At 36.4% G+C, this 26,948-nt stretch overlaps 1 protein-coding gene across 2 annotated transcripts in view; it reads right to left on the bottom strand.

Annotated features, from left to right (window-relative positions):
* The window catches only part of PARG (poly(ADP-ribose) glycohydrolase), a 122,806-nt gene that overhangs the window by 62,694 nt on the left and 33,164 nt on the right, over positions 1 to 26,948 (bottom strand). For both annotated transcript variants that reach the window (XM_008696177.2, XM_040623905.1), the window contains exons 8-9: positions 6,617 to 6,709; positions 2,171 to 2,328 (exon numbers count right to left, since the gene is read on the bottom strand). In XM_008696177.2, coding sequence (XP_008694399.2) covers positions 2,171 to 2,328; positions 6,617 to 6,709 — 251 coding nt within the window. The remainder of the gene's footprint in view (positions 1 to 2,170; positions 2,329 to 6,616; positions 6,710 to 26,948) is intronic.

The following is a 26,948-nucleotide window of genomic DNA, read 5'->3' as shown; positions in this document are numbered from 1 at the left end:
AGCCGATCAAACAATTATTCCAAATAAACAGAAAGACTATTTACCCTATGAAGATCCTTATTATTAATATAACCAATATTCTTCATGGAAACAGATAATTACATTTCTATAAAATTAAATTTCCACTGTTTCCTTTACATACAAAATTTGACCATTTCCTTTTCTATATTAAAAAAGAAAAGCTGCAAGAGATGCATAGCCCTTAACTACGAGTAGAAAAAAAGTCTTTAATAATTTCTCAAATAGGCAAAAAACTATAGTTAATAAACAGGTTCTTACACAACCACAATTGCAGATACCAATGCTCTTTGTTTTCTCTCGATCCTATCCCAAATACTAAAGAAATCAAAGGCAAAACCTTGAATTATATATAGCTTAAAAATAAAACATTTCCTAACTGCTAAGGGTAAGATGCAGTTTCAAAAATAAAAAACAGGAGACTAAGAATGAAGGGTCCAAATTTTAGTCCTAGCATTCTGCCACTAATCAATTTCTCAAATGTTTCATCTGTAAAATTTTTATTCACTCAATGTGGATTTATTGAAGGCCTACGATGCATGAAATTTAATGAAAGATCCCTATCCTCACTGATAGGACGCTTGGGTGGCTCAGTCAGTTAAACGTCTGACTCTTGATTTCGTCTGACTCTTGATTTCGGCTCAGGTCATGATCTCAGTGTTGTGAGATCGAGCACTGCGTCAGGCTCCACACCCGGCGGGGGGGCGGGGATCAGCTTGAGATTCTCTCTCTCCCCTGCCCCTCCCCCAGCTCTCTCTCTCTCTTTCTCAAATAAATAAATCTTAAAAAAAGAAAAAAGATCCCTGTCCCCCCTGAAAGGATGAAACAAGCAATTATAACAAAGTAGGGTAGGTGGTACAGCAGGAAAAGTAGAGAACACTAAAGGCACATGCCTGGTTGTACAAACCTAGAAGTACCCTGGCTGTCTTCTTTCACCCACTCACTGATCCACTCTGTCACCATCACACTGACTTGCCCTTCAAATGTCACCACACCTCCACCCCCACCACCACTCGATCCCAGCTATCATCCTCTCCTTCCTGGTGTATCTCAATGGCCTCTCCAACTGTAGTGTACTATGGCCTCTCTCCACCCAGTACCCACACTGCAGTCAGAATAAACCTTTGAAAATGCAAATCCTATAAATACATCAGCTTCCCCCTCCTCCCATTTAATGACTTTCTATTGCCTTAGGAAGGCCTAGTAGGCACAGCAGGATGGCCTACTGGTCCCCATCTCCTTCTGCAACTTGTCCTCTCTCTCTGTGCTGCAGCGGCATTGGTCTTCTCTCAGTCCCTGGGGATGTCATGTCCTTTTTACCACAGTGCCTTTGTATGTGCTGTACCCCCTGCCCAGAATGTAATCATCTCTCCTTTTCTCCTTGGTAAAAACTCCTACTCACTCCTTCTTACTTAGTTCAAAAGTTATTTCTCCAGGAAAGGTTTCCTTTATTAAACTATATCCTTTTCTAATAAAGTATCATAATACTATATACCTCTCCTTTATATAACAGAGATACATACAGACCTTCACTGGAACCCAGAGGAGTAGCAAACCTATCCTGGCAGGATGAGAGCTATCAGAAGCAGTGATACATGAACTGATGCTTGAAGAAGGAATAAAGGCCTTGTGGAGAGACAAGAGCACAGAAGTCAGAAACTGGCTCGTCCCTTCTCTTGTAACCATTAAGGCACTTAACAAACTGTGGAGAATCCTGTAACTGCTCACTGTATATTTGAACTAAATGACTAAATACTATTCTCTTAAAACAAACTTAAGCTTCTAACATAACTGACTCAAAATTAGGTTAACAAAATGTTCCTCACAATCAAAGAGAATATGGTATAAAATGGATATCTCTTGCTGGGATTTTAAATAAATTCTCTTACACAGATGACATTATTTTTCATTGTTTCCCCACTCCTTCTTAGTGTTAATAAGGAAGAGTAACCATATAATAACAAAGATTTTCATTGAATTTTAATTATGTTGCCTGCAAAATAGCAAAAATACCACTAACTCACTGCATTATAAAGATTAAATTAGATAACCGGACATAAAATGTTTGGCCTATGGCAAATCACTGGACAAATATTAGTTCCTTCCACCCTTCTCTATTTCACTTTTAAAGAGGTGTTCTCTGAAAACATACCGATTGAAGTTAATGTCTGGGTAGCTAGAATACTCGGATTTCATCTTAGCATTTCGCCGTGGAAATGTGCAGAAGAAAGCATTAGCTAAAAGACTGGCAATCTGTTCCTGTGACATTGTGATGGAATGATTCATCTTCTGTTTCAGGAGCGGTATTGGCTGACAGAGGAAACAAAATATACAGACAAGAAGAGCAATAATTAGTTTAGCAATTTCAAAAGCAGAGGCACCAAATTGCATTTGCTAAATTAAGGCAGGAATAATTTCAGTCCACTCTTGAATCCTTAAATCAGCAGTACTGTTGAAGTCAAGGGCAGTTCATCAAGGATGATTGGAAAAGTGTACTTGTTTGACAAACTGCAGATTTCTAATCAATAATAATGATAGTGAAGAGAACACAAAACACTACTTATTAGTGGAAAACAAGATTGCTTTAGCAAGTAGGAAATAAAAACACATTATCCGTGTAATGAAAAATTAAAACAAAAGATGAAACAGAAAAATGCAACATTGAGTTTAGCTATTATTACACATGCTAAATTTTATTCTCACTTGTATTTAAGATTGCTGGATGGAACAATTTTTCTATTTTAGTCCTAAATAAAATGATCTAATGAAAATAATTCAATAAATAAGTCTTTCCTTCTAATTCTGAATCACACTTTACTTTGACAATTTCTTTATGAGACCTAAATCTAATTTTATTAAAGCAATTAACAGAACATGTGTATACAGACTTATGTATAACTTGTAAGAAGACAGGCATTTCCTACATACTCATTTTAAGCCAAGGTAGACACAGGATATTTTTCCTTTAAAGTTTTTATGTTGGAAATTGTCTTCTAGTTGTACCAAATCCAAATTCATTGACTTTTTCTTTTCAGTATAATCCATGGGACCTGACCATTACATTCAGTGGGTTTTGTTCTACTTTAAATGTTTAAACTATATGTTTTTAAAGACATGATGGTAAAGCCAAGTTTATATATCAGTCGTGAAGTTTTAAAATGCTCCAACATAATGTTTAAGATGCTTTTCCTTTTGCCTTTCAATAAGACCCATAACTAAGAATCCTGGATATCTGCATTCATTTTAAACCAATATACACAGACAACTGTCCTGATCGTATCTAAGGAATCAATATCAAAAATGAAACCGAGGAAAGGCAGGCAAGACAAATCAAAACTCCAATGATTTAAAATTAACTTTTTTCTAAGTAACAGAAAATGTACATTACTGCTAGAATAAGAGTTTGCTAGAAAAAGGAAAGGTTAAATTTGCAGTTCAACTATTTCCCTTGGGAAAATACAAAGATAAACAAGGGAAATGTAAAGAATCACTACAATATCCAAAAATTCTCTCCTTTTAGGCCTTAGCAATTACCAGTTCTAAGAAAGAGGAAGCAGAGAGGTCATATCGATTTCCATTTCCCAACCTATACATTTATTTACAACCCAGCAATGAGTTTAGAAAAGGTGACAATGTATCAACGGCTTCAAGCAAACTGTTACTTAGTTTTAGTTAAAAATGAGCTTTTAACTGCCGTTTACCAAGTTATCCATAAAAATGACTTTAAAAAATAATGGTGGTATTTTAGGCCTAATGAATGATAAACACAAACATTTCTTAACCCCCAAATAATGAAACAGTACAATTTTAAATACAGTAATTGACTTCTATTTGCTTGGAGGAGAAATGTCATGCTTGGGGAAAACTAGAAGATGTGCATCTTATCAAATGCTCAGCTAGATAAAATAAGAGACTGGTTTAATATGAACCAAGACCTTTCAAAAAGTTCATGTCCAAAATTTGTTTCCTTCCTTTAATTTCCTTTTTATAAATCTAAAATTTACCTTTTCAGTTTGTCATAGAGAATGTTAATGTGATAAATCATTAAATAACCACATATGCAATTTAATTTGCCAAAGATATATTTTTATATCAAAGTGAAATGTTAACTTGCACAGCAGAGATTTACTTTTCAGTAGAGTATAACGCCCAGACTTAAAATGTTCTCCCCATTAATACATGAATGGAAGAACAAAATTGTTTTTAGTCAGGCCAAAATGTTGGGGAGCCACAAGTCTGATTTATTCTAACAAGTGCCCTATTAGCATTTATAAATAAAGATGTTTTTGGATATATATCTCATTACATAAAATATGGAAATGCTCTTGCCTAAATGCAAGGGGAACAGAAGAAGATTAAGTGATTCATGTCTAAAGGCTACATGCTATCAATTATGAACTACACGTTGAATTAAAAAACCATTTAATTAAGCACATGAAACTTGGGGACACAAAGAGGATTTCCCTTCAAGAAGAATATAATATAGTCAGAGGAGATATATAAAGATATAAATTACAAAATAATGTTTAGTGTGACTTGAGTGTAATCGGAGGGATTAACTTTGGCTAGGAGAGGTAGGGAAGGCTTCGCAGGGGCCATAAAAGTTAAGCAGAACCTAAGAGATAGTGAGAGATTTTACTAGGTAAGGAAAAACGCAAGGAGAAAAAGGAGAAAGAGTGAACATGACCCCTAAGCAGCAAAAACATTCCAACATAAATAAGAAGAGGAGTATTAATATATATTTTCCTTGCCCAATAGAAAAACTTATTTCAGACACAATGCATTAATGATGTGAAATTAAAGTTACATAAAATTAGAAATACCACAGTAAAATGCTAACAAATACAGCACATTGAAAAACATTCAGTGGTTGTCAACTGAAGAGGGCATGGCCCTCAGGCATTTGGTTATGTTTTTAGGTTGTCCCAACGATTGTGCTTGTGGTTTTGGGGGCACCCCCGATGACAAACTGCTGTGTGTGACACTATCTCACACATTTGTAAACTGTTCCACCCAAAATGTCCCTAGGGCCTCTGAAGAGCAACAGTATTAGCAGAACCTTGGCTAGCATCCATGCAGCAAGGGGGCTGGCTCTAGAAACAAAAGACAGAGGCAAAATCAAGCCATTATTGTGAGAAACACAGGAAGAAAATTATAAAGAACAAATCAACAACCTCTCATGGTGATTCGAAAATGTGTCCACTAATTCTTTGATATTTCCACCTTTTTAAAGATTCATTTATTTTGTTTATTTTATTTTAGAGAGAAAGAGAGCACAAGCGGGAGGGACAGAGGGCGAGGGGGAGAGAATCTCAAGCAGACTCCGCACTGAGTGCGGAGTGAATGTAGGGCTCGATCTCACAACCCTGAGATCACGACCTGAGCTGAAACCAAGAGTCAGATGTTCAACCGACTACGCCACCCAGGCACCCTGATATTTCCTCCTTTTAAGAGAGTCTAATTACCATCTCCTTGTGTGTGGATTAGATTTAATGACTAATTTGTAATCAATAGAAAAATAGCAGGAGTGACAGTAGGTGCCTTCAAAAACTATGTCAAAAAAGGCACTGCCAATTTCTTGTTCCCTCCCTCAGGTGGCTTGTTCTGGGGAAGTTACCAACCATGTCATGAGGACAACCCAATCAGCCTATGGAGGGCAATCATAAGAAACTGAGGGCCTCTGGGCACCTGGGTGGCTCAGTCGGTTAAGCCTCTGCCTTCAGCTCAGGTTGCGATCCCAGGGTCCTGGGGCTGAGTTCTGTAGTTCTGTATCAGGCTCTCTTCTCTGTTGGGGAGTCTGCTTCTCCCTCTGCCTCTGCCTCCCTCTCTGTTGCTCATTAATAAATAAAGAAAAACTAAAAAAAAAAAAAAAAAAAAAGGAAATTGAGGGCTTCTGCCAAAAGCCATGTGAGTAAACCAACTTAGAGGCATCTCCTCCAGTCTCGGTGAAACCTTCAGATGACTGCAGCCCTGACCAACACCCTGACTGCAACCACAAAAGATCCTGAGCCAGAACCATTCAGAGAAGCTGCTCCTGAATTCCTGACAGAGACTGTGAGATAATAAGTGTTTGTTCCTTTAGGCCTGGAAATTTTGAGGCAATTTATTATGTAGCAATAATTAATTAATACATTCCCCCCAAAAAGAAATAATACCAAATTCTTTCTTTCATTTTTAAAAATTAAAAAAACCCATGAGCTCATTTGTTATACAATACACCACTGTGGGGGCAAGGAGTGTGAGGTAGTGAGCCATTCTGAAGATAAAATGTTCTAAATCCATTAGTATGTTTTGGAATAATGACTTTTTTTTTTTTTAAGTCAGAGACTGTTTAAACAAAAAGAAAATAGGAAGTTTGAATAAGCAAACTTCAACAGTGTAAACTGAAGCTCAGAAATTGAATGCTGCATTTTTAATGTCCTTTTGCAGCATTCCCTCTAGCCTCTAACCTTTTCTTCAGTATAGCAAAATATACTCTTCAGCAAAAACTGTTTCCTATCTCCCTCCTCTCTCTCTTTGACCCTGGTCATCAGAGTTTAAAAGAAATTCATTTGTGAGTCTCAAGAAAGCTACTGAGGAAGAAGTCATTTCTACTAACCTGGGTGCAAATATTTGGCAGACAGAGTGCAATTTTCACCATATCAGGCAAAATGGACTGATACAAATGTTGAGCTTCTGCTTCTTCAAGTACCTGAAAACCAATAAAATGTATTAATGAATAATAACAAATGAACAAGTGTTTGTTATGAAATTAAATTACATACCTGCTTTTCATAGGATCCCATAAGGCACATTATCAGTATCATCAAACACATATAAAAGGTCATCAATAGATGTGCACTAACTCACAAATTCATTTTCTTTCTTTTTTTTAAGATCTCATTTATTTATTTGACAGAGAAAGCATAAGCAGGGGGAACAGCAGAGGGAGAGGGAGAGGGAGAGGAAGAAGCAGACTCTCCGCTGAGCAGGGAGCCCGATGTGAGACTCGATCCCAGGACCCTGGGATCATGACCTGAGCCGAAGACAGACACTTAACCAACTGAGCCACCCAGGCGCCCCTAGAAATTTATTTTCAAACATACCTAATTTACCTGAATACCTTCTGAAAATTAATAAAGCATCCCAAATATCAAATATCTCTCATATCAACATTCATAATTAAATAAAACACTTGCAAATAAAACAAAACAAAACAAAACACCAGCACATTCTGCCCTTGGTTACAAATAAAAACTGCTAGACTACTAAGGACTCTCTCAGACACCCTCAAGAATTCAACCAGCTTCAACTGTCTATAACTTTAAAAAATCAGAGCACAGTATATTTTTCAAATCTAACCTACTGGGTAGTAAACAATGAGGTGTCTGATGAACTTAAGAATTTTTCTTTCTAGGCACCCTTGGGAGGTTAAAACCACAATTCCCACATCATGATTTGAAGCACAACAAAGACAACATTCAGAGCTCATTTTTGTCTTTTATAATTTCCCATCCCTACAAGCTTTAGAAATTACTCCAGGTCTTTTGATCTAATTTCTTTCTAAAAATAAGGGTATGTCTTTAAAAGTACTGAAAATGAAAACACTGTTAATTTGGAAATTAACCAATCTGAAATTAACCAATTAACCATTTGGAAATTATTTGTTAAAAATAAAACATTTATCAATTTAAAATTACATTTGAACTAAAGGTGGTCTCACTTATAATCCAGTCTAATTCTGTCATTACTACAAAGAAAAGAAAACTGAGGCCAAGGAAGTTACCTGATTATCCTAGCTTGAGGAGGGCAATTAGCAACTAAATCAAAACTAGAACCCAAGTGTTTCCACCTCTACTCTACTGCCCTCCCCACCTCTCTACGTGAAAGGGATTAATGAGGATACAGACTCTTCACAAACCTACAGCCTTTCTTTGCTATAAACTGGAATAAAGGAATATTCATTTGTCTATCGGCAGCTGCACAAGGTATCTGTGTAAATAGAAAAAGTATCAATTTATATCCCCTCTGGTTTTTACAGGGAATTTCTAACACTAAGAATTGTCTTTATACCAATACGCTAAAATCCAACCTATGCTTACCTCCCTCTTAAAATTAGGACAATGGGAAAACTAATATTGAGAATGAAAAGAAAGATATTTGCAATTCATGGGAGTTTGGGATTCAATCACAGATATATAGAAAACTAAGTAAGTGAACAACATAAGACAATTATTAATCCTGGTGAAAACATAAAGTTGTGCAAGAATGGAAAAGCAGGGGCGCCTGGGTGGCACAGTGGTTAAGCGTCTGCCTTCGGCTCAGGGCGTGATCCCGGCGATCTGGGGTCGAGCCCCACATCAGGCTCTTCTGCTATAAGCCTGCTTCTTTCTCTCCCACTCCCCCTGCTTGTGTTCCCTCTCTCGCTGGCTGTCTCTATCTCTGTCAAATAAATAAATAAAATCTTAAAAAAAAAAAAAAGAATGGAAAAGCAATCATATCTTAGATATGTACAGTGCTTTTACTATCCTGCTTTAAAAAAACAGAATATTGATCTTAATTGAAATGAATATGATAACTATGGTAGGAAAATGGGAAGTAGAAAAAAGGTTTGTGTTAGTGGCGAAGAGGGAAGTGAACGATACCCAAACCTTAATCCTCTATAAAGGGAAAGGTAACACAATTTAAAAAAAAAAAAAAGGTAGAGTTCGATGTGGTGCCTCTTCATTATAAGCCTCTTTAATAAAAATAAAAACTAAATTAAAAAACACAGTCATAGAAGTCATACTACTATTTTAGAGGTACACAACAAAAATCCTTGCTTTCCTTTACCTGAAAAAGCATAAAACATACTAACACATTTGTTTAAAATATTCAAACTCTTCTTATTTATAACTCCATCTTTTGCTTTTTAAAACATATTTTGAAATAATGATAGATATAAAGGAGGTGGCAAAAATAGTACAGAGAGGTCCAGTTTACCCTTCCCCCAGTTTCCCTTAATGGTTCCAGTTTACAGAACTATAACACTATCAAAACCAGGAAATTAAAACTGGTACAGTATATCACTCTATGCTATTTTTATCACATGTACATTTGTGTAACCAACACCAAAATCAAGATACAAAACTGTTTCACTACATCTCTCTCCCCTATCCATTTAGTCACACTCTCCTTCCTCCAACCATTCCTAAGCCCTAGCAGTCATGTATCTGTTTTCCATCTCTATAATTTTGTTATGTTATATAAATGGAATCAAATAGTATATGTCATTTTAAGATTGACTTTTTCATCCAGCATAATGCCCTTAAGATCAAATCAAGTTGATACAAGCATCAATAGTTACTCCCCCCTTATTGCTGAGTAGTATTCCATGGTATGTATATACTATGGTTGTTTAACCATTCACTTACTGAGGGACGTTTTGATTGTGTCCAGTATTTGGCTGTCACAAATAAAGCTGCCTTTTACTTTCAACCTCCCTATATCATTATGTCTGAACTGATTTTTTATAAACAGCATATAGTGCATCACTTTTTTATTCACTTTGTAAATCTCTTTCAATTGGCAGATTTAGACCATCTACATTTAATCATGAATATGGTAGTGAATACTCATTTCACTCTATTTTCTATTTCTTTTATCTGTTCTCTTTTTCCTTCCTTCTTCTGGGTTATTTACACATATTTTAGATTTCCATTTTTATTAATCTTAAATGTTTTTGAGTATATCTCTTTCAATAGATTTTACTGGCTGATCTAGACATTACATTATGTATAACTTATCAGTTTATTGGTGTCAACATCTTAACAGTTTCAGTAGAGAAATTTTACCTTTCTTCAAGTCCCTTTACCCTCCCCCATTTATAATATAATTGTCTTCAATATTTCCCTACATACATTGAGAATTACAGTGTTATAATTATTGAAAAACGGTTAAAGAGAAAATGTCAAACAATTTAGAATACTCAAGAAGAAAAGTCTATTATATTTACTACATGTTTACTCTTTCTGTTGTTCTTTCTTCCTTGCTGATGTTCCAAAATTCCATCTTTTATCATTTCCTGTTTCAAGAAATCTCTTTAGACATTCTTTTAGGACAGGTCTACAAATGACAAAGTCTCTCCCTTTTCCTTCATATGAGAATCATGGTTTCCCCTTTATTCCTGATGAATATTTTTAGTGGATATAGAATTCTGGGTTGACTATTCTTTCCCTTTTGTCCTTTGAAAATACTGTATCACTTCCTTTGATCTCCATGTTTCCTGATGACAAATCCACTATCATTCAAATGGTTTTTCTCCTACAGGCAATGTGTCATTTCTCTCCTAATGCTTTCAAATGTTTTCTTTGCCTTTCAAGAAGTTTGACTCTATGTCTTGGCATGGATTTTAGGGGGTTTATCCCATCTGGGGTTCATTTGGCTCCTTCAAGCTGTGGGTTTATGTCTTTTGTAAAATTTGGGAAATTTTCAGCTATTACTTCTAGTTTTTAGCTGCTATTTCTTCTATTTTTTTTTTTTTTTCAGAAACTGACCTCTCTCTTCTCTCCTTCTAGTACTAAAATGACATGAATGTTAGATCTTTTGTTATAGTCCCAAAGGTCCTCAAACTGTTTTTTGTTGGGTTGTTTTTTGTTTTGTTTTGTTTTTTTTTTGGCCAGTCTATTTTCCTTTTGTTGTTCAAAATGAGTTATTCTGTGGGTTGGTTTGTTTGTTTTTTTTTCCAAGTTCATCATTTCTTTCTTCTGCCATCCCATTTCTTCATTGAGCTCATCCACTGCATTTCTTTAAAAATTTCAGTTATTGTATTTTTCAGTTCTAAAATTTCTATTTGGTTTTTCTTTATAGTTACTATTTATTTGCTGAAACTATTTTTTCATCATTTTAAGCAGGTTTGTAATTGCTCATTGAAGCCTTATGTGATGGCTGCTTTAAAATCTTGTCACATAATTCTAACACCTGTTTTATCTTAGGGTTAGGGCCATTGATTGTCTTCTCATTTCAACTCAGATTTTCCTGATTCTTGATGATGAGTCATTTTTTTATTGGAATCTGAATATCTTGGGTATTATGTTCTGAGATTCTGTATCTTATTTAAATCCTGTTTTAGCAGGCCTTCTGTAACAGAGGAAGGCAAGCGCTGCCTCATTACTGCCAGTTCAGAATAGAAACTCAGGCCCTCTATTTGCGAGGAGTGGGGAAGGCATCTTGTGCCACTGGGTGGAGGTGAGAGTTCAAGCTCCCTGCTAGACCTCTAACTGTACTTTTCCAGGGCCCCACAGACCCTAGCTGGTCAGTCTTTTCTCTACCTTTCAGACTCTTCTTATGTTCATATAGTGTCCAGGATTTTTAGCTGTATTTAGCAGAAGGGACAGGGAGAAAGATCTACCCAAACATTGTTAACCTAAAGACATTTAACCTTTATGTGTCTTAATGGGCTGACAGCTTCTCCTTTGGGTACCTGTCCTTGTCTTTTAAAACTGACATACCAAGTAGTTGCTGCCATGCTTTGCTGACGGTCACAAGCTTTAAAATATCACTTATTTGTCTGATAAAACGTTACTGCACTGGACTTCTTCACAACTGTCAACACTTCAGAGCTACGTCTAAATGTTGCTTTGGAAACGCAAATGAGAACATAAAAAAACATCATTCGAGAACATAACCAACCCAACTACTGTTTGAGATAGAATGCATAATTTAAAAAGCTACCATGATCTTAAGCCTTCTCACATATTATTAGTATTTTTATGCAAATGTTACTTTTATAAATTATTAATAAAATGCAAACCAAGATATAATGAAAAGTTTTTAAAATGTAAATAATTTCTTCACTTCCAGAGTAGCAAGAACCTTAATAAATAGTAAATGTTTATTTATAATATAGCATATATTTTGCTTATTTATAATAATGGCAATGATGATTATAAGGAAAAATACTGTAAGACAATAAAAGAAGAGCTTCATTAAATTTTCCCACAAGTAAAGCCCTCCTCTCTATTGGATAGTCTGCATAGGTAATTATATGTAGCAGATATTTCTGCCTGCGTATATGTGTGTGTGTATTGTATTTTTATTCTAGTCCTACAAATCCATTATGTGTATGTCTCATTCAGAATTGACACAGTGAGTTTCAAAATTTTAATGCTATTTTGCTCATCTCTTCTCTTTAAACTATAAATCTGTTTGTTAATTCAACTGGCCAGTAAACAAATATTTTGAGTATTTATTATGTACCAGACACTGTGCCAGGAATGAATTTAGAACTGTAAACAATAACAGACATGATCACTGACTTCTGAGTCTCACAGCAGAAAGCCCTATGCTCTTTCTGTGACCACCCCCCTCAACAGGTCAGCCCTAACCCTGAAGGATAATCATGGGTCATACTGCAAGTTCATCACAGTGACTGTAGAAAGGCTTTCTTTCTTCCTTTAGCAGATAGAAACATGGACAAACTACTAAAAAAGAGTAACTGATTTGCCAAATGTCAAAAAATTATGAATGATTTAAATCTCTAGAAGCATGCAAATGAAGAGATGTTTACTTATTTCTTCTTTCTCGGAGTACCTGACCAACTAAAACTAAATCTGTGAACTGCGCTCTATTACTACAGACATATTCATAATGACTAAGTACAGTGTTTGGCACGCAGAAAGTATTAAATAAATAATGATTTCTGAACTTTGAGAAAGCGAAATCTGTAGCTGATAAAATCAGAAAACTACCATCATTTTACTAAAAGAGGAAGTTTCCATAGATCTACTTCTTCAAACAGTTCATAACAAACTTTTAAAAAGTAACCAGCCACAAATCAATGAATATAATAAACACCTTAAGTCATTCCATTTTATCTATTGGTCTAAACCTAGTTAGATCCCAGTAAAACTTTAAAGTTACTAATAATCTCTTTTAATGAAATTTTTCAAAAAAACCCTTTATATACAAGGTCTAGACTATTAAATTTTATTACATAATTTTCCAAAAAAAAAGCTTTATCACACCCCAAAATTCGAAGAGGAAAAAAAAATCATCCTATGATGCTGAAATTAAAGTAACTACTCAACTTTGTTAATTTTTTGACTATATGGTATACTATATTTTATTGCAACTTGGTTTTTTGTCATAAGAGAAAGCCATAGAAGCCTTTCTATGTAATAGAATGATAAGTGCTATATAGTATTCCATAGTTTAAATGTATAATTCCCTACCAATAATTATTTTCCCAACATATGAAACTTTCAAAAATACAGCAAAGTAAAATAACTATACACTTAATACCCATATACTCAGTAGTTTCTATAATTAAATTACATTTTTCTATATTCACTTTTGTCACATAGCTACCCATACTTCAATCCATTTTTAAATGCACTTTGAAGTAATTGGGGACATTTGTACATTCATCACTTCAGACTGCATATCAATAAGTATAGTTTAATATTTAACTTAATACAGTTTTTTCTTCTTTTGAGATAATATTTAAATTCAATGAAATAAACTAATCTTAAGCAGTATACTTAAGTGGCATATTACCATTCAACAAATTTTTTACAAATGTATATACCTATATAACCTAGACTCTTATCAAGATCTAGGACATTAAAGGGGCGCCTGGGTGGCTCAGTTGTTAAGCATCTGCCTTCGGCTCAGGGCGTGATCCCAGAGTCCTGAGATCGAGCCCACATCGGGCTCCATGCTCTGCTGGGAGCCTGCTTCTTCCTCTCCCACTCCCCCTGTTTGTGTTCCCTCTCTCTCTGGCTGTCTCTATCTCTGTGAAATAAATAAATAAAATCTTTTTTAAAAAAAGATATAGGACATTATCAAAACCTTAAAAGTTCTCTCATGCCCCTTCCCAGGAAACTCCTGCCCCCACACCTGAGGGACTACCATTGCTCTAAATTTGTTCCATTATAGATTAGTTCTGCCTCTTATAAAACTTTATGTGCTGGAAACAAAGGATCTGTGCTGTTTTATGTAAGGCTTTTTTTCCTCAACACGATGTTTTTGAGATATATCTATGTTTAATCAGTGATTTTGTTCCATTTTATTATTTTATTCCATTGTATGAATACACAACAATTTGTTTATTCATTGTCCTGTTAATAGACAACTGGGCTATTTCTAGGTCTTGGCTATTAAAGATGCTATAACATTCTTCTATAAACACAGGACTTGTGTATGCACTTTCATTTTTCCTGGGTATAGAAAGGAACAGAATTATGAGCGCCTGGGTGGTTCAGTCAGTTAAGCTCAGGTCATGGTCTCTGTTGTGGGACTGGGCCCACATCGGGCTCTGTGCTGGGCATGGAGCCTACTTAAGTTTCTCTCTCTTCCTCTCTCCCTCCCAGTCCCTTCTCTCTCTCACTCTTTAAAAAAACAAAAAAACAAAAAAACAAAAACAAAAAAAACCCTACCAGAATTAATAAATTAATGGATCATAGGGTAGATAGATGTTTAGTTTTCTAAAGAACTGCCAGACCTTCCCCCAATGTAGTAGTACCACTGTACACTCCAACAACAAAACATGAGAGTTCCAGTTGCTCCATATCTCTACCTACACTTGGGTCATTTTAGTTTCAGCCTTTCTAGTGTTTGTGTACCAATATCTCATTCCAATTTTCATTGGCATTTCTCCAATGACAACTGATATTGAGCACTTTTTAATGTGCTAATTGGTCATTTGTATGCCTTTCTTTGTGATGTCTTTTAAATTCTTTTGCTCATTTTTTAATAAGGTTGTCTTTTTAATTTTTAATTGTAGCTATTTATATATTCTAAATACAAGTCCCCTGTTAGAGAAACTTTTTGCAAGTATTTTCTCTGTCATTAGTTTGTTTATTCATTTTCTTAATGTCCTTAGATGATGAGTATTCATTAATTTTTTTCTTTTATGGTTAATGTTTTCTGTGCCCTATGAAATCTTTGCCTAAATGACAAAGATACATTCTTCCTGAAGCTTTATGGTTTTAGCTTTTTAAAAAAAAAAAAAGATTTTATTTATTTATTTCACACAGAGACAGCCAGCGAGAGAGGGAACACAAGCAGGGGGAGTGGAAGAGGAAGAAGCAGGCTCCCAGTGGAGGAGCCCGTTGCGGGGCTTGATCCCAGAACGCCCTGAGCCGAAGGCAGACGCTTAACGACTGCGCCACCCAGGCGCCCCTGGTTTTAGCTTTTGTATTTAGAATTATTTTCTATGTATGCTGTGTAGAAAGAACTGAAGTTCATTTTTCCCCCATATGTATATCCAGTTCTTCCAGCACCATTTGTTAAAAAGATGTTTCTTTCTAGCGCTAGATTGCTTTGGCACCTTTGTTGAAAATCAAATGATTGTATAATCATGGGTCTATTTCTGGGTTTTCTTGGTTTTCCACTGATCAGTTTGATTCTTTGTTTCATTTTGTTTTTATTTTAGTATAATTAACATACAATGCTATATTAGTTTCAGATGTATAATATAATGATTCAACAATTCTACATTACTCAGTGCTCATCACAATTTGATTCTTATGCCACTACTACACTGTATTAGTTTCCTTAGGCTCCTATAGTGAAGTACACATCTGTATAATAAAGTACCACAAACTATGTGGCTTAAAACAACAAAAATTTATTCTCTCACATTTTTGGGGGCTAGAAGTCTGAAATCAAGGTGCTGGCAGGGTTATCCTCCTTCTGAAAGCTTTAGGGAAGAATCTTTTCATGCCCCCTCCTAGTTTTGGTAGCTACTCGCAATCCTTGGGGTTCCTTGGCTTTTAGAAGCTTTCAACAAATAGTAGCTACTATTATGACGACACATATTTTACCCTCTGCCTCGTTTAACATTTTACTACAGTTAAATGACTAAATATGCGACAAGATTTAGTTCACATTTCCCTGACTTTCCTAATTACTCCTTCCTCTGTGACTCTGTCATCACACACACACACACACACACACACCCACACACCCGTACTACAGCACTTATTACAGCTTAGTATAGTAACTTAATCACATTTTTGTTTCCTCTCCTCCAATCAGTGAACACTGCAAGAGCAGGGATTGTAGCTCTGATATCTTGTATTCCAGTACCAAGCATGGCATTTAGTACTCACTATTATTTGCTGAATAAAGAGTTAATGAAAATAAAAACATTACATTTTACCTTGAAAGTATCCCTGAAAAATAGAAAGCATAAGGACATCTAAAGAAACTACAGCTTGAAGCAGGTAAAGCAATTTGCCACACTCACATTTAGTGGCATAAAATAAGACTAGATGCCAGGGTTTTGCTTGCCAGATTTTAGAGAATGGAGCACTGGCCAAGAAACTGGAAGACTACAGTTAGAGGTGCAGATCTGCATTTACTCTCTGTATTAACAAAAAATTCCTGAATTCTCTACTTCCTCATCCATAATAAGGATAATTCTAACTCTGTTTAACTTACAGAGTTATGAAGGCTCACATGTAATAGTGCTTTATGAATTCTAAGGCCCCACATACAAATGCAAAGTAATAATAATCATCTAATGGGCCAGTAATTCACCACCTTTTTGGAGCCTCCCTCTTCGTTCATCACCCCCACATCAATTAACTGCCAAGTCCTACTGATTGATCCAGCAGGAACTTACATACTCATTACCTCCTCTTAATCACTACCACTAAGCTACCCTGACTCAGCCCTTCATCCAATCTCCCCAAGAGTGCTACAATAATTTAACTGCTGGCCCACCTTCAGTTCTGCACAAGTACACCCTGGTGTGTCCCTGCTCCACTTGAAAGCTTTCCATGGCTTTTCACTGCCTTAATAATACAGTATAACTCTTTGAACTAACAACCAACTACCTGGCCTTAGATGCTTGTCTAGTCTTCTTTAGCACATTCACACACCACCTTCTGTGCATTTTACATACCAGGCAACTCAGCAATTTACTCTTCTTGAGCATCTACCTGTGCTGCCACAGATAAAGTCTGTGCTACACCTACACCATCTTTCCTACTCAACTTTCAAACTTACCTAACCTTTGATGTCTTGCTCAAACAACATGATGCTTCAAAGTCTACCCAAACTGATTTGCCAGCTAGAAGGTAACTTTCCCTCTTGCAATTTATCTGTACTTTTTTTTCACAAGACATTTAAGACTTCCTTCTTTATACTGTAGTTATTTATGGATATTCCTACTACTGCTTACTAGAAGTTCCTTTAAGACAAGATTTATGGGGGCACCTGGGTGGCTCAGTTGGTTCGGGATCTGCCTTCGGCTCAGGTCATGATCTCAGGGTCCTGGAATTGAACCCCATGTCAGGCTCCCTGCTCAACAGGCAGTCTGTTTCTCCCTCTACCTCCGCTCAATCATGCACGTGCTCTCTCTCAAATAAATAAATAAATACTAAAAAAAAAAAAAAAAAAAAGGTTTATGTTGATTCACTATGCCTAGAACAGGGATATTCATATGTAACATACTCAAGAAAAATATTTGTTCAATTAACTGAAATTTTCTATCATACATAATTTTACAAAGCTCATCCTCATCCTCTTCTCTACTGCCTATGAGAATCTCCACTGCTTAGGGCAAATACTAGAGTTTCTTTCCTTCTTTCTTTCCTTGTTTTTTTCTTTTTAAGGAAAAGTAAATTAAACTGCATATGGAGTGAGCTTTCTATAATATACCTAAAACTTAACGGGGCTACCTCTAGAGATCCCAAGTCTGAGAGACAGGTTCATGTTTCAAAAATTAAAAAGAGGGGCACATAGGCGGCAGTTAGTTAAGCAGCAGACTCTTTGGTTTTGGCTCAGGTTGCGATCTCGGGGTCGTGAGATCAAGCCCCATGTCAGGCTCTGCACTCAGCACAGAGTCTGCTTGGGACTCTCTCTCTCTCCCTATCTCTTTGCCCCTCCCCCCTGCACTCACTCTCTCTAAAAATAAATAAATAAATATTTTTAAAAATTAAAAATAAATAAGTCAGAATTGTCCAGATTTTTCAGATCCACTTATTCTTCAGGCATGTCTTTAGACTACAAAATTATATGCTAGAAAAGAAAAACAATTAGAGCACTAAATTATGTAAAGGTAAAAAAATCAACTAGAGAAGGTGAATGTTTCTAACATTTATTTGTGCGTGACTCAGGCTGACACTCTGAAGAGAACAATGTGACAGCTTACAAGAAAACAAACTCACTCACTCACCCTAATTTCTGAAGGTTCATGCAAGTCTGACAGGCCAACCACAGGGTGATCTCTCATGTGTATCATCCATGACAATTACGGCTTCAATAAAAATATTCCCCAAATTTTAATAAAGCCCAATTGGTTTTCAAGAAATAGCCAGCCTAATGTTTTCATATTTAGGAAAGCATATTTCAGAAATTAGTGAACTATTTTGTGCACCTAATTAAGACTGTCTAAAATTTTTATCTTAAGTCATCCAAAGAGGTACAAAATAAATGTCGTGGAGGAGAACAAGGTGATATCAAAGGCTGAGTGCTAACGGGTCAGTGTTGGTGGCACAGGGAAAAGAGCTGCACTGAGAAGCCATCCTGCCTCTCTATCACCTTTGGTTTGGTTTGGTTTTCCAAACAGCTATTAAGAGTTTCCCTATGAATTTTCAAATTGCTATGCCTAAATATGGGAAGCACTGATAAAAATCACAGCTCATTATAAGCATTTGAAATGATTTAAGAATAATACAAAAGAGCCTTCAAAGTATTTATCTCGCACCTTATACTGGAAATAATCTGTACCTGTCATTATATTAATTTGATACTTGTTTAATATGGAATAAATCATGCTATAGGGACGTCCTCTTCTTCCCCATCATTGGTTGTCAGCAACAGAAGGAAAAAAAGGAAAAAGATGCTAAGCAGTGAAATCTCATTTTATTCCATATCTCCAAGCCCATAACCAAGCTTGTATTAGCCAGTGTAGGCAAGAAAGAGGTGAGAAAGAGCTCTCCTGGAGGGTCCTCACGATTCCATTTCTAGCCTCTCTCAATCGCTGTTTTTTTGCTCATGACACAACTCTGCACTAGTTTCTCTCTTCATTCAGAAAACCAGCCATCATTGCCTTAAAATTCACAGTTTTTTGTAGATGGAAACTTCATCATCATGTACTCCTAAACTGAAATAATTAACAACTAATCTGGGAACACAACCAATTTAGGAAGAATATCTTCATTCAGTTCTTAAACTATGCCTCTAATCAACAACTGCCATGCTATCTCCTACACAAATTTCATTAGATTATACATGAATAAAATTGTGTAGGTTTATGAAACATGAAGGAAGCTCTTCTCTAACCAGTATTTACTGATAATGACAATCTTTTTTCATGCTAATAATAAAATGCACAGAGTATTCTTACCTTAGGACAAAGCATAATAACGCATCCTCATTATCCTCTGTCTCCAAAGAAGAATTTACTTCTCAGTACTGTTATGGTAAATGATTATCCTTTAGGGAACAATCCCACACTAGCACAAGATGCTCTGATAGGTGTTTCCCATCTCTCATTCCTATTACCGTATGACTACATGGCCATATCCATCAATCATGTTAGCAAACACCACCAACCACAACGCTATTACATATAAGCCAAGAGATATTTTCAATACCATAGAGTCACACTATTATCCATCTTTTATAGCGAAGCAATCAAACTGAACATGACAAGATTTCAGAGAAATAGCTAACGGTAACGTAAGTTTTCTAGTCCTAGAAGCAAGATGAACTTAATTCATTCAACAAATGTGAGTAGTAACTTCAATCTTTTACTACAGTTTATACTTTCAAATTTAACAAGAATATTTTTGAACTATAATAATTTAAAATTACTTATTTTTACTTTTAAGTAACTTTTAAGATAGTTCAAAGACAGCTTCTCACACACCACTAGAAAAATAATTTGCCATATAAACCAAATAATGTGCATACATATATATTACAGTGCTTAATTCTTAATTTAATTCTTAAATTATATAGCATGAATTAAAAATCAACATTATTAGTCCAAGCTTCACTCTTATTAACTAGGCTGGAATACCAACATAATTTTCCCAAAAGGTTTGAGAGCACCCCCTGGTGGCGGATTCTTAGGAGAAAACAAACGCTATTACAATGAAAATACCTTTTTAAAAAATTGACCACGCTCTACTCAACAACTCAGTTATTTCAGGCAATATCCAATGTAGAAAAAATGCAAAATGTGATCAAAGAATATTAAGAAATTTCTGAAGCTCCCTATAAAAAATCTGACCAGCAGCGGCTTCCAGGTAGCAACACCAGCAAGACGTCCATCACAAAAGGAACCTGAGAGATGACCTCGTCCAGTACAGAAGAAAACTTTCTAGCCACCAGCCACACGTATTGACCAAGCATTTGAAATGTGGCCAGTGTGAATGAGCAACTAAATTTCATGTTTTATTTCACTTCAAATGGCCACAAATGGCTTTGGCTACTGTTTGGACAACACCGATCCAGTCCTATTTGCTATCGCTACTCCACTGCAGAGAAAGTCACCAGAGCAATCCAAGGAAGATTCAAAAGTTTCCAGATATATGTAGAACTGGATGGTACAAATACATATGACTAAATCTGTACCTTTTGGTTTGGGGATTTTTAAGTGCAACTATTTTAATTCAAACCGCACTGAGCTACTTTGGGTACCTGCAATTCATTTTAGAATACAGACGAGTTTGAGAACGGTCAAATATTCCTTTTGAAATAATTTTGGCTTTACAGCCTATATAAAACTGAAGATATGTGACAACTGTTATAGCATTTATCTTCATCAAATAAAACAGATTAAGAGTTCAGGCTCTATTATCACCTTGGGCATTCATTCTTTTCTTACATGTAGAGAATAAAAAGGTAAATGGGTCCTTGGACTGTGGATTAGCTGAGCTCAGGAATCAAGAAAGAGAACAGCCCAGGAGGCCCCACCTTTATATTTAACTCTAGTAGTATGTTGCTATTTAGTTCAAGCACCTATTGAGCACTCACTTTGTCTGGGACATCATATTGAGCTCTGGGACATCATACTGAGCATGCGAGGAATAAAGGCAGACAACGCGAGGTCTCCGTTCTCTAGAAATTCACTACCTTTTAGGGTAAAAATGTCATATAAACAATCGTAAGAGTTGTGTGTGCTGGCCTCACTTTTTCTGATACCAACTGCCAATCTCAAATGGTCAAGTATCACTTTACACAAATAATTCCTAAATCTTCTGTTGAGAAACTGTGGCATAAGACCAACATCTGTGTGTTAATCTACTCTTCTTGAATATCTTGAATTTAGTTCAAGAAAAATTACTGAGCACCAGCCATAGCTAGAAAACACGAAGATGCCCTAGAGAAGTTCAGCCTCATGAACGACACAGACATTTTATAGGCAGATCATGTGTTATGCGACAAGTGCATGGAGGTACTACTGTGAGCACAGAGAGGAGTTTTTAGTAGATAAAACTACTTTCCTCTCTGGGAAGAGAAGAAGGAGTTCTTAGAGGAGATAAAAGACTGCTGAGTCTGGACAGGTGGATTAACAGCAAGCCAAAGGCATGTCAGGGAATCATAAGCAACAGTCATTAGAACATCAGGTTTGGAGCAGGAAAGTGGCAAGAAATGATGCTGGAGAAGTGGCAGAGGCAAGGCCACAGAATACCATAAATATCACCCAGGAGAGTTGAAAATAGATGAGGTGCCACATAAGGTTTGAAGATATATGCTTCAGAGAGCTCACTGTGTGTGAGCAGCATGAAGGATGGATTTGAAGGGAGCAACACTGAACATGGGGGTCAGCTGGATGACTGGTGCAATATACCATCTGACTCATAAAGACAGCATGGATTAGACAAGTATAGTAGAAGTAGAGGTGAGGCTCAGGAAGTGTTTAGGAAGTAAAATTATGGTGTCTTAATATAAGAAGCTGACAGAGAAAAAGAGCTGAAGCTAGAGATCCAAGTATGCCCAGCATTAAGTGGTATTTAAAGCTCTTGGCACTAGGTTAAGTGATAGGGAGATAACAAAGAACAAATCAAATCACAGCCTCCTTCACAAGGAAGGCTAAGGGAGATGAACAAGTAAAAAGTCTATAACAGAAGTGACAGCTAGGTTGGGCACTAAAGAATGAGCAAGTATTAATCAGGCCTTTGGGAGAAGGGTGAGGCCAGAAAAGATAGAGTGACATCTGTATCCTAAAGTATAATTCTATTTTGGACTTGCTGAATTTAAGGAATGGAATAAAACTAGCTTTTCCTTTGAGATAACAAGAAAAAGATGAATAAATATATTGAAAACCTAAAATAAAGGAAATGAAAAAATTTACCTTGTAGATGGTCTCAAATATCTCTGAGGTGTGAAGTAGGAACAGACAGACAGTATAATGCACATGAAGATTAGAAAACACTGCAAAGGTTCAGAACCAAAGAGTAGTGAGGAAAAATATATACAAGATAGCAAAAAGAACCAAAGGCCAAGTTAAGATTCAATAACAGGAACTCTCAGCAAGGCCTATCAAAAAAAAAATATGATTTATTTCCTGCTTTCCTACCTCCTTTCCTTTTTTTTTTTTTTTCCAGTTAAGAGGAAACAGGTAGCTAGATGCTATCAGAGTTGAAAATGAGCAGATACTAAAGATCAATGAGAATCAGATGAAAAAATAGACTATGGTACTAGGCTGGGCATGGAGAGAAAGGCAGGAGAGAGCCAACAGACTACAACTGTTTTGTAAGATATGTTCCATGGAATACCAGGTATAAGGAAAATCATAAGTTGTTACACAGAAAAGAGTCCTATTTGTAAATAAGTTTGGGAAAAATGTTTAACCAGAACTAAGCAGGTTTCTTTACTGTAAGACTCCTCAGAACTATTCCCAGCAGGAGAATATAATATGCAGCATACTAACTTGACCATTCAGTTCTTTATTTACAAAGTATTTGAGCAACATAACGTGGGAAACAGTGGTCCAGAAGAAAAGGGATAGAAGCAGCAGACTTAAAAACAGAGTACAGTAGGAATATGTGAATTGCAAACTAGGAGGCTATGGTAAGAGAGTCGTTCAGAGCTCATAACTTTAGAATAGGAATTGGTCCTGGGGATAACCAGGTCCAAACTGTAACCATACATGGTCATATAGGTTAACAGAGTAGTGGGTTTCACATACAGACTCGAGTCAGACTAGTCCTAGTTGATGACTAGTGTCATCCACATGAGTATCAAGCAAAGTTGCTCAAGTCGATGTCAGTAACAGGGCTGAGAGGAAAAGCGGTGTTAAAGATGGGCAGATAACAAGGAAAGAGGGGACATAACCAGACCGCAAAGGATTCAAAGGAACAAAGGCTGCTGGACGTTGGTATGTGCCCTCCCAAAGCCAGTGCATTTAAATGATGGCAGATCTAAGGCCATAGGCCACTAAAGCCACCTTTTTCCAAAGAATTTTTCTTAGCTTCTCTTCTACCTATAATTCAAGTCTTTTAACTTACTGGGCTTCCCTAGCTTTATTCAACTGGTTTTTATGATGATTCTGCCCCTTTCCCTAAGCATTTCTAGCTGACCTTATGTTTGGGTGGTATGTTTGACTCAGTTCCTCTCTAAGTGGTAGTCAAGGCTGGCTCTGATGGCATGCACCACAGCACACAGATAAAAAATGAGACCCACTTCAGCCCAGGTCTACAAGTATCACCTTGGGTTTTCACAGATCTAGGACAGGGTTAAACAATTCAACAATGTAGCGGGGTTGAGCACTGGGGGCTGAGAAGAAAAACAATTCCTTTCCTTCAGAGAAGGAAAAACTACCACTCAGAAAAGCTCCTTCAACCAAGATAAAAGTTGAGGGACAGCTACTATTCAAGATGTTTGAACAAGATGGAAGAGTAGTGCAGGCATTCTCAAACTTTTATATACATTAGAATTAACTGAAGGCTTGTGAAAACACATATGGCTGGGTCTCACCCCAGCAGTTTCTAATTCAGTGGGTCTAGGGTAGGACAGAATTTACATTTTTAACAAGTTCCCAAGTGATGCTGTCTACTGGATCAGGGACTGTACCTTGAGAACCACTGCAGTGGAGTAGGGTTTCTTGATCTTGGCTCTACTAATCTTTTGGGGTAGATAATTCTGTTATGGGGAGTGTCATCCTGTTCACCGTAGGATGTTGAGTGGCATCCATTGCCTCTATCTACCAGAGGCCAGTTGCACCTCCCTCCCAATTGTGAGAACCAAAATGTCTCCAGGTATTGCTAAATGTCCCCTGGGAAGCAGAATCACTCTTGAATGAGAGCTACCACAACCAACTATAGTAGTTAAGAGCTAAAACTGGAGTGAGAGGCACCTGGGTTGAAATCCTGGCTTTATCACTTGAGCTAGTTACTTAAACTCTAAGCCTTGGTTTTCAGTTATTTGTAAAATGGAAATGTTAATGGTGTTTACCTAATGGGTTAGTTGTGATAATTAAATGAGATAAAACATACCACTTACACCATACTTAGTATATAGTAAAGTTCCCAAATACAAGGACCGCCACTATCGCTACGACAGATAACTAAACAGGATGTTATAGCAAACACGAAGGAAATCAAGTACACAGGGGACCTTGGAGAAGGGGTTAAGTTAGGGAGGAGATAAGGCTAAGCCCAGAATAGGTAAAAGTTTGCAAGTGAACTAAAGCTGAAACATCTGCAACTTAAGCTAAGGTGTTGGCGGGAAGGAAAGGATTATAAAGGAAGAAAGATGTCAACTATGGGGAAAGAGGTTGAGTATTTGCTGCTCAACCAGTGAGCTGTGATGTAAGCACTTTTAACATTCCATTCCCATGCCTTTCTGCTGCAGACTGAATGCCTGTTTCCTCCCTAAATTCATATGTTGAAACCTATTCCTGCAATGTGATGGTATTTGGATGTGGAAACTTGGGGGTTATTCAAGTCATGAGGCTGAAGACATCATGAATGGGATTAGTGACTTTATAAAAGAGACCTTAGAGAGCTCCCTTGCTCCTTCTGCTTTGTGAGGACATAGCAAGAAGACAGCCATCTATGAATCAGGAAGCAACGGTCTCACCAAACACCAAATCTGCCAACACCTTGATCTTGGACTTGAAGGCCTCTAGAACTATGAGAAATAAATTTCTGTTGCTTATAAGCCACCCAGTCTGTTGTATTCTGTTACTAGCAGCCTGAATGCATTAAACAACCTTTTCACCTCTGAGCTAGGCTTCCCAGAACTGAGGAGGATTAGACCAACAGCATCACTTGGGATTTCATTTGAAAAAATTTCTATAGTGAAATAGTTCTGGAAATAGTTCTTGTTGCAGAAAATGTCTTTTTATAGTGCTTTTCAGGTCATCGAAGAGCATCTGAGGCAACAAGGTACTATGCCACTAAGCTTACTAAAAAATCCTTTACACTATAAAGAATAATTGCTCAATTTAGAACCTGAATGCCTTGTGCAGTTAATCATTACCTGTCATTGCCATAGCAATAAGTTATGGGTCTGTACTTTTCACAACTAGTACCAACAGCAAAATATGGAGAAGACTATTAGCTCAGTCCTCATTAGATGTAGCTACGATGCTACACTGGCATTAACGAAGTACTCCCTGCATCAAGAGGACAATGGACCTATTTAGCCCTCATTACCAAGTTTGCTGCATTGTTGATACAGACTACACACTGAAACAGATCATAAATTTGAAAAACAGATTTACATTCTATTTCCTTTTATCTTCAGATATTATATACACAAAATCCTTCTGGTTGTTAAATATGAGATCTTACATGTAAATAAAAGTGTTAGCAGCTTACCTAAAAGAAACATAATAGGAGCATTAAGAAGAGTAAATGTAAATTAATTTAGCAGGAATTATAAGTCAAGGCATTACAGCCAACTGAATAAAAACAAAACAAAAAACACTTCAAACTAGTTGACAGAAATATAAATTATGAAAAAGATTAAAACATGGAATTATTATCACCCCTCTAACAGTAAACTTCTGGATAATAAAATCAATGCCACAGCAACATTCAAAAGTAATGGTTTCCATAGCTATTTGACACTAATGTACTAGCTTTATTTCCTTACTGGAATAAAGAAGAAATTCCACTAACGGGATTTTCACTTTTGGGTATCTATACTTCCCATCCTCCTTGTCTTCTACATACATAAATACAACACAGACAGTGTTTCACAAACACAAAATAACAACACTAACTTCATCAATGACCCAGTACATGGAGGGCTCAACTAAGACTGATCATCCATAACTCAACAAGTTTATAAAGCAAGGTGTCTGGTTCCAACTGAAGCAATTAGTCCTATGGAATATGTGCTGTTTAAAATAAATCATGAATCTGATACCCTCAACATATGCCCTGATCCAAAAGCAAACCTTAACCAAACGAGGGGGAAAAGTCCACATATTTCATATGTCTAAAATTTAATATTTTAGTGACTATGATTAGCTCTCTTTTGGCTCCTACAGTTCTCATGAATTAAATTAAGTCAAAAGCTGTAAAGCAATGCAGACCTTATTGTTTGTAGAGACTGTGAGTCACCAGGGGAGGAAGTCCAAAAAGGCTAAATTTCCACTGAACTCCAAATCAGAGGTTTGAAAGCTAGAGAGATAAAGACATTAGCTGTAGTCTTATGAAACATTCAAGGCTGCTTTCATTTGATTAGGAATTTGCTACAGGCTCTTTGTGACAAATATAACAAGGACACTTTAAATCTTTTAAGCTTTGAAGAAAGATCCAGAAAGAGATTAGCTATGAACAACTGCATTTAGAATCGGAAGCTAACAAGTAATGTGTTTAATATACATTCACAAACTGACTTCTGCATTACCAAAAAAAAAAAAAATGCTATTGTGGCTTCAATCTTTACTGGTTATTGGTTAGGGAAATTTGCTCTGATTTGAAATAGTGACTCCAGCAACCTGTTGCCTTACATCACCATTTCCCAAACTATCCCAGAAAACATGTCCCACG

The sequence above is a fragment of the Ursus maritimus genome, unplaced genomic scaffold, assembly GCF_017311325.1.
Source record: "Ursus maritimus isolate PB19 unplaced genomic scaffold, ASM1731132v1 scaffold_7, whole genome shotgun sequence".
Lineage (NCBI taxonomy): Eukaryota > Metazoa > Chordata > Mammalia > Carnivora > Ursidae > Ursus > Ursus maritimus.
Note: the sequence above shows the minus strand (reverse complement) of the source record. Positions and strands in the feature narration are given on the sequence as shown.